The sequence below is a fragment of the Salvelinus fontinalis genome, chromosome 8, assembly GCF_029448725.1.
Source record: "Salvelinus fontinalis isolate EN_2023a chromosome 8, ASM2944872v1, whole genome shotgun sequence".
Lineage (NCBI taxonomy): Eukaryota > Metazoa > Chordata > Actinopteri > Salmoniformes > Salmonidae > Salvelinus > Salvelinus fontinalis.
The window spans coordinates 49,837,777-49,846,678 of NC_074672.1; the positions used below are offsets into that span (position 1 = coordinate 49,837,777).

Below are 8,902 nucleotides of genomic sequence, written 5' to 3' on the forward strand. Positions count from 1 at the left end.
AGTCATGTTATCTAGGTGGTGATCGTCTAGTGGAGGGGGGAGGGGGGCAAGCCATTTAGCTGTGATAGTCATGTTATCTAGGTGGTGATCGTCTAGTGGAGGGGGGAGGGGGGCAAGCCATTTAGCTGTGATAGTCATGTTATCTAGGTGGTGATCGTCTAGTGGAGGGGGGAGGGGGGCAAGCCATTTAGCTGTGATAGTCATGTTATCTAGGTGGTGATCGTCTAGTGGAGGGGGGAGGGGGGCAAGCCATTTAGCTGTGATAGTAATGTTATCTAGGTGGTGATCGTCTAGTGGAGGGGGGAGGGGGGCAAGCCATTTAGCTGTGATAGTAATGTTATCTAGGTGGTGATCGTCTAGTGGAGGGGGGAGGGGGGCAAGCCATTTAGCTGTGATAGTCATGTTATCTAGGTGGTGATCGTCTAGTGGAGGGGGGAGGGGGGCAAGCCATTTAGCTGTGATAGTAATGTTATCTAGGTGGTGATCGTCTAGTGGAGGGGGGAGGGGGGCAAGCCATTTAGCTGTGATAGTAATGTTATCTAGGTGGTGATCGTCTAGTGGAGGGGGGAGGGGGGCAAGCCATTTAGCTGTGATAGTCATTATGGTACGCTACAGTATATATACAAAAGTACGTGGACACGGCTATTTCAGGCACACCCGTTGCTGACAGGTGTATACAATCAAGCACACAGCCATGCAATCTCCATAGACAAACATTGTCAGTAGAATGGCCTGTACTGAAGAGCTCAGTGTCCTTCAACGTGGCACAGTCATAGAAGGACACCTTTCCACCAAGCCAGTATTGCTAGAGCTGCCCGGGCCAACTGTAAGTGCTGTTATTGTGAAGTGGTAGGCCACACAAGCTAAAAGAACAGGACCACCAAGTGCTGAACCGCGAGAAAATCGTCTGTCCTCGGTTGCAACACTCACTACCGAGTTCCAAACCACCTCTGGAAGCAACGTCAGCACAATAACTGTTCGTTGGGAGCTTCATAGAATGGGTTTCCATGGCCGAGCAGCCGCACACAAGCCCAAGATCACTATGCGTAATGCAAACTGTTGGCTGGAGTGGTGTAAAGCTCACCGCCATTGGACTCTGGAGCAGTGGAAACACGTTCTCTGGAGTGATGAATCACGCTTCACCATCGGGCAGTCTGACGGACAAATCTGGGTTTGGCAGATGCCAGGAGAACTCTACCTGCCCCAATGCATAGTGCCAACTGTAAAGTTTGGTGGAGGAGGAATAATTGGCTGTTTTTCATGGTTCGGGCTCCTTAGTTCCAGTGAAGGGAAATCTAAACACTACCAGATACAATGACATTCTAGACGATTCTGTGCTTCCAACTTTGTGGCAACAGTTTGGGGAAGGCCCTCTCCTATTTCAGCATGACAATGTCCCCCTCGCACAAAGCGAGGTCCATACAGAAATGTTTTGTCGAGATTGGTGTGGAAAAACTTGACTGGCCTCATCCCCATCAGACACCTTTGGGATGAATTGGAATGCCGACTGCGAGCCAGGCCTAATCGCCCAACATCAGTTCCCAACCACACTAATGCTCTTGTGGCTGAATGGAAGCAAGTCCTCTGCATCATCTAGTGGAAAACCTTCCCAGAAGAGTGGAGGCTGTTATAGTAGCAAAGTGGGGGACCATCTCCATATTAATGACTTCCCAGAAGAGTGGAGGCTGTTATAGCAGCAAAGTGGGGGACCATCTCCATATTAATGACTTCCCAGAAGAGTGGAGGCTGTTATAGCAGCAAAGGGGGGACCAACTCCATATAAATGACTTCCCTGAAGAGTGGAGGCTGTTATAGCAGCAAAGGGGGGGGACCAACTCCATATTAATGACTTCCCAGAAGAGTGGAGGCTGTTATAGCAGCAAAGGGGGGACCAACTCCATATAAATGACTTCCCAGAAGAGTGGAGGCTGTTATAGCAGCAAAGGGGGGACCAACTCCATATAAATGACTTCCCATAAGAGTGGAGGCTGTTATAGCAGCAAAGGGGGGACCAACTCCATATAAATGACTTCCCAGAAGAGTGGAGGCTGTTATAGCAGCAAAGGGGGGACCAACTCCATATTAATGACTTCCCAGAAGAGTGGAGGCTGTACTGGCAGCAAAGGGGGGACCAACTCTATATTAATGCCTTCCCAGAAGAGTGGAGGCTGTACTGGCAGCAAAGGGGGGACCAACTCCATATTAATGACTTCCCAGAAGAGTGGAGGCTGTTATAGCAGCAAAGGGGGGGGGACCAACTCAATATTAATGCCTTCCCAGAAGAGTGGAGGCTGTTATAGCAGCAAAGGGGGGACCAACTCCATATTAATGACTTCCCAGAAGAGTGGAGGCTGTTATAGCAGGAAAGGGGGGGACCAACTCCATATTAATGACTTCCCAGGAGAGTGGAGGCTGTTATAGCAGCAAAGGGGGGACCAACTCCATATTAATGCCTTCCCTGAAGAGTGAAGGCTGTTATAGCAGCAAAGGGGGGGACCAACTCCATATTAATGACTTCCTAGAAGAGTGGAGGCTGTTATAGCAGCAAAGGGGGGACCAACTCCATATTAATGACTTCCTAGAAGAGTGGAGGCTGTTATAGCAGCAAAGGGGGGTCCAACTCCATATTAATGCCTTCCCAGAAGAGTGGAGGCTGTTATAGCAGGAAAGGGGGGGACCAACTCCATATTAATGACTTCCCAGGAGAGTGGAGGCTGTTATAGCAGCAAAGGGGGGACCAACTCCATATTAATGCCTTCCCTGAAGAGTGAAGGCTGTTATAGCAGCAAAGGGGGGACCAACTCCATATTAATGACTTCCTAGAAGAGTGGAGGCTGTTATAGCAGCAAAGGGGGGACCAACTCCATATTAATGACTTCCTAGAAGAGTGGAGGCTGTTATAGCAGGAAAGGGGGGACCAACTCCATATTAATGACTTCCTAGAAGAGTGGAGGCTGTTATAGCAGCAAAGGGGGGACCAACTCCATATTAATGACTTCCTAGAAGAGTGGAGGCTGTTATAGCAGCAAAGGGGGGTCCAACTCCATATTAATGCCTTCCCAGAAGAGTGGAGGCTGTACTGGCAGCAAAGGGGGGACCAACTCCATATGAATGACCATGATTCTGGAATGAGATGTTGAACGAGCTGGTGTCCACATCCTGTTGGTAATGTTGTGTATGTTCATGTGCCCTAGGTGGTGATCGTCCAGTGGGGAGGCAAGCCGTTCAGCTGTGCTCCTCTCAGCGTGGAACAGTGGCTGTGGTGTCTGTTCGTTGGAGTGGGAGAATTACTCTGGGGACAGGTCAGTGTGTTAGTGATGCCTCAGCTTTAGGACCTAACTGTATCTGGTGTCTGTTCGTTGGAGTGGGAGAATTACTCTGGGGACAGGTCAGTGTGTTAGTGATGCCTGGGTCTGCCGTTTGCTAACATCCGCAACCACCTGACTATAGGTCATGTGATAAAGTCCAAATCTGGGGCCCGCACCCAACCCCAACCCGCTAGTATAGAAAATGCGCTGTAGAGTCATAGATAGAGGAACGTCTTTTTTTTGACAGGCTTTTTAGATAGGCCTGTGTTTCGGCTTATAATTTCCAACATTTTGGTAGGCTATTTGTTTGTCCACTTATTTATAATTAGATACATGCAGCTTCTCTTCTGTCATTAGTTGTCGCACGAGAAAACTCAATAAACCGTTGCTCACCGGAATAATGGCATAAAAAACATCTACAGTATGAATGCTTCAGTCTAGTTGACATCTTTCCTCTATCTATCTCTGCTTCTCTCGCGCAGAAAAGACGTTTAGGGACCAATGAGAAAATACAATAACCTCCAAAAAAAACTGTCCCAGAATTGCGTTGCTAAACTTCTAAATTACATCAGTTTGACCGGTTTTAAGAAAATTCAAACGACTCAACATGTTTTTGATAAGATTTCAGTTTGGACGCAAACTTTATGGGATTGAAATTCTGTCAGCTTTTATGATGCTGATAAAACAGCACCTTTATGGACGGTCCCTAACTGTGGTTTAAATACTGTCCGTTTTTATGATGCTGATAAAACAGCACCTTTATGGACGGTCCCTAACTGTGGTTGAAATTCTGTCAGCTTTTAGGGTGCTGATAAAAACAGCACCTTTATGGACGGTCCCTAACCGTGGTTGAAATTCTGTCAGCTTTTAGGGTGCTGATAAAAACAGCACCTTTATGGACGGTCCCTAACCGTGGTTGAAATTCTGTCAGCTTTTAGGGTGCTGATAAAAACAGCACCTTTATGGACGGTCCCTAACTGTGGTTGAAATACTGTCAGCTTTTATGATGCTGATAAAAACAGCACCTTTATGGACGGTCCCTAACTGTGGTTTAAATACTGTCAGTTTTTATGATGCTGATAAAAACAGCACCTTTATGGACGGTCCCTAACTGTGGTTTAAATACTGTCAGTTTTTATGATGCTGATAAAAACAGCACCTTTATGGACGGTCCCTAACTGTGGTTTATATACTGTCAGCTTTTAGGGTGCTGATAAAAACAGCACCTTTATGGACGGTCCCTAACTGTGGTTGAAATTCTGTCAGCTTTTAGGGTGCTGATAAAAACAGCACCTTTATGGACGGTCCCTAACTGTGGTTGAAATTCTGTCAGCTTTTAGGATGCTGATAAAACAGCACCTTTATGGACGGTCCCTAACTGTGGTTTAAATACTGTCAGTTTTTATGATGCTGATAAAAACAGCACCTTTATGGACGGTCCCTAACTGTGGTTTAAATACTGTCAGTTTTTATGATGCTGATAAAAACAGCACCTTTATGGACGGTCCCTAACTGTGGTTGAAATTCTGTCAGCTTTTAGGATGCTGGCACTGCTCTCCTCCTCTTTTAACACTTCACCCAATATTTCCCAAACAGTACTTTCCTTTTTCCAGAACGTTACTTTTCCCTCCCTTCTCTTTATATTCATTTATATACATTTTTCTTATTGAATTCATCTCTGACATTTTCCTTTTTGCCTCGGTGGATCGGCTGTAACTTTTTCTGCCCAAGTTCCCAAAAGCATTTGGCAACTGTCGTGTATTTGGCACTACAGTTAGGACCTAAAGCTGAGGCTACACTAACACCAGATTCAAATAATGAAAGAAAAACCTAAATTTAGCCTTTATATATGAATTACACAAGAGTGATACATTCACAACATTTATCCACACGTATTTTATGACCCTAAACCCACCCGCGCCATGGATGTAACCACGGGGACGGAGGGTTATAAGTCAACCCACGCATCACTAGCGTGTGTGTGTGTGTGTGTGTGTGTGTGTGTGTGATGCATTACTAGTGTGCAGAATAGTTCTTCCGTTCTCGCCTGACGACTGTCTCTGTGTGCATTGTCGGGGGACAGGTGATCGCCACGGTACCCAGCGACCAATTACCATGTCTGAAGGAGGCGGGGGCAGCGATGGCGGCGGTGGAGGAAGAGGAAGAGATGGACGATGGAGACGAAGAGGGAGAGATCGACTGTGCTGAGAGAGAGCTACGACGAGGACAGATACTGTGGTGTAGAGGACTCAACCGCATACAGACACAGGTGTCATATCTATTATACCTCTCTCTTTTTCTGTCTCTCTCTCTCTCTCTCTCTCTCTGTATGTGTGTGTGTGTGTGTGTGTGTGTGTGTGTGTGTGTGTGTGTGTGTGTGTGTGTGTGTGTGTGTGTGTGTGTGTGTGTGTGTGTGTGTGTGTGTGTGTGTGTGTGTGTGTCCACTCATCTCTCCCTCCAGCACACACACATGTATGGTCTGCTGGCTGCTGAGGTGTATTGAACCTGTTTCTAGTGGTGACTGCTGAACGCTTCTGGATGCTGTGTTCTGGTTGGTGGGGGAAAACTGATGTTACATCAACCTCATTAACATTCTGTTGTCTTGGTTACGTTGGTTCTCTTTCTTTTCCCATACGGAGCAGGTGGCTGGAAGCCAGAGGTCAGGCGTTAGAGGTCAGATAGCTGTGAGACTGCAGCCACCTGGTCCTGAGTGTCTGTCCCTCCGTCCATCCGTTCAAGTCTGCCTGTCTCCCTCTCTCCTCTCCTCCCCCTCACTCACTCTCTCCTTCCCCCTTTCCTCTTCCCCCTCTCCCCTTCTCTCCTTCCCCCTTTCCTCTCTCCTCTTCCCCCTCCTCTCCTTCCCCCTTTCCTCTTCCCTCTTCTCTCCTTCCCCCTTTCCTCTTCCCCCTCTCCCCTCCTCTCCTTCCCCCTTTCCTCTTCCCCCTCTCCCCTTCTCTCCTTCCCCCTCTCCCCTTCTCTCCTTCCCCCTCTCCCCTCCTCTCCTTCCCCCTTTCCTCTTCCCCCTTCTCTCCTTCCCCCTTTCCTCTTCCCCCTCTCCCCTTCTCTCCTTCCCCCTTTCCTCTTCCCCCTCCTCTCCTTCCCCCTTTCCTCTTCCCCCTCTCCCCTTCTCTCCTTCCCCCTTTCCTCTTCCCCCTCTCCCCTTCTCTCCTTCCCCCTTTCCTCTTCCCACCTCTCCCCTTCTCTCCTTCCCCCTTTCCTCTTCCCCCTCTCCCCTTCTCTCCTTCCCCCTTTCCTCTTCCCCCTCCTCTCCTTCCCCCTTTCCTCTTCCCCCTCTCCCCTCCTCTCCTTCCCCCTTTCCTCTTCCCCCTCTCCCCTTCTCTCCTTCCCCCTTTCCTCTTCCCCCTCTCCCCTTCTCTCCTTCCCCCTTTCCTCTTCCCCCTCTCCCCTTCTCTCCTTCCCCCTTTCCTCTTCCCACCTCTCCCCTTCTCTCCTTCCCCCTTTCCTCTTCCCCCTCTCCCCTCCTCTCCTTCCCCCTTTCCTCTTCCCTCTTCTCTCCTTCCCCCTTTCCTCTTCCCCCTCTCCCCTCCTCTCCTTCCCCCTTTCCTCTTCCCCCTCTCCCCTTCTCTCCTTCCCCCTCTCCCCTTCTCTCCTTCCCCCTCTCCCCTCCTCTCCTTCCCCCTTTCCTCTTCCCCCTTCTCTCCTTCCCCCTTTCCTCTTCCCCCTCTCCCCTTCTCTCCTTCCCCCTTTCCTCTTCCCCCTTCTCCCCTTCCCCCTTTCCTCTTCCCCCTCTCCCCTTCTCTCCTTCCCCCTTTCCTCTTCCCCCTCTCCCCTTCTCTCCTTCCCCCTTTCCTCTTCCCCCTCTCCCCTTCTCTCATTCCCCCTTTCCTCTTTCCTCTTCCCCCTCCTCTCCTTCCCCCTTTCCTCTTCCCCCTCTCCCCTTCTCTCCTTCCCCCTTTCCTCTCCCCTTCTCTCCTTCCCCCTTTCCTCTCCCCTTCTCTCCTTCCCCCTTTCCTCTTCCCACCTCTCCCCTTCTCTCCTTCCCCCTTTCCTCTCCCCTTCTCTCCTTCCCCCTTTCCTCTTCCCACCTCTCCCCTTCTCTCCTTCCCCCTTTCCTCTTCCCCCTCTCCCCTTCTCTCCTTCCCCCTCTCCCCTCCTCTCCTTCCCCCTTTCCTCTTCCCCCTCCTCTCCTTCCCCCTTTCCTCTTCCCCCTTCTCTCCTTCCCCCTTTCCTCTTCCCCCTCTCCCCTTCTCTCCTTCCCCCTTTCCTCTTCCCCCTTCTCTCCTTCCCCCTTTCCTCTTCCCCCTCTCCCCTTCTCTCCTTCCCCCTTTCCTCTTCCCCCTCTCCCCTTCTCTCCTTCCCCCTTTCCTCTTCCCCCTCTCCCCTCCTCTCCTTCCCCCTTTCCTCTTCCCCCTTCTCTCCTTCCCCCTTTCCTCTTCCCCCTTCTCCCCTTCCCCCTTTCCTCTTCCCCCTCTCCCCTTCTCTCCTTCCCCCTTTCCTCTTCCCCCTCTCCCCTTCTCTCCTTCCCCCTTTCCTCTTCCCCCTCTCCCCTTCTCTCCTTCCCCCTTTCCTCTTTCCTCTTCCCCCTCCTCTCCTTCCCCCTTTCCTCTTCCCCCTCTCCCCTTCTCTCCTTCCCCCTTTCCTCTCCCCTTCTCTCCTTCCCCCTTTCCTCTCCCCTTCTCTCCTTCCCCCTTTCCTCTTCCCCCTCTCCCCTTCTCTCCTTCCCCCTCTCCCCTTCTCTCCTTCCCCCTTCCCCCTCTCCCCTTCTCTCCTTCCCCCTTTCCTCTTCCCCCTCCTCAACTTCCCCCTTTCCTCTTCCCCCTCTCCCCTCCTCTCCTTCCCCCTTTCCTCTTCCCCCTCTCCCCTCCTCTCCTTCCCCCTTTCCTCTTCCCCCTCTCCCCTTCTCTCCTTCCCCCTTTCCTCTTCCCCCTCTCCCCTTCTCTCCTTCCCCCTTTCCTCTTCCCCCTCTCCCCTTCTCTCCTTCCCCCTTTCCTCTTCCCACCTCTCCCCTTCTCTCCTTCCCCCTTTCCTCTTCCCCCTCTCCCCTTCTCTCCTTCCCCCTTTCCTCTTCCCCCTCTCCCCTTCTCTCCTTCCCCCTTTCCTCTTCCCCCTTCTCTCCTTCCCCCTTTCCTCTTCCCACCTCTCCCCTTCTCTCCTTCCCCCTTTCCTCTTCCCCCTCTCCCCTTCTCTCCTTCCTCCTTTCCTCTTCCCACCTCTCCCCTTCTCTCCTTCCCCCTTTCCTCTTCCCCCTCTCCCCTTCTCTCCTTCCCCCTTTCCTCTTCCCCCTCTCCCCTTCTCTCCTTCCCCCTTTCCTCTTCCCCCTCTCCCCTTCTCTCCTTCCCCCTCTCCCCTTCTCTCCTTCCCCCTTTCCTCTTCCCCCTCTCCCCTTCTCTCCTTCCCCCTTTCCTCTTCCCCCTCTCCCCTTCTCTCCTTCCCCCTTTCCTCTTCCCCCTCTCCCCTTCTCTCCTTCCCCCTCTCCCCTTCTCTCCTTCCCCCTCTCCCCTTCTCTCCTTCCCCCTTCCCCCTCTCCCCTTCTCTCCTTCCCCCTTTCCTCTTCCCCCTCCTCTCCTTCCCCCTTTCCTCTTCCCCCTCTCCCCTTCTCTCCTTCCCCCTTTCCTCTTCCCCCTCCTCTCCTT

At 51.5% G+C, this 8,902-nt stretch overlaps 1 protein-coding gene across 1 annotated transcript in view; it reads left to right on the forward strand.

The window, feature by feature from the left end:
• Window positions 1–8,902, forward strand: part of LOC129861374 (plasma membrane calcium-transporting ATPase 2-like) — a 168,137-nt gene that overhangs the window by 141,729 nt on the left and 17,506 nt on the right. Inside the window, exons 24-25 of the mRNA XM_055932757.1 lie at window positions 3,195–3,302; window positions 5,392–5,577. Coding sequence (XP_055788732.1) covers window positions 3,195–3,302; window positions 5,392–5,577 — 294 coding nt within the window. The remainder of the gene's footprint in view (window positions 1–3,194; window positions 3,303–5,391; window positions 5,578–8,902) is intronic.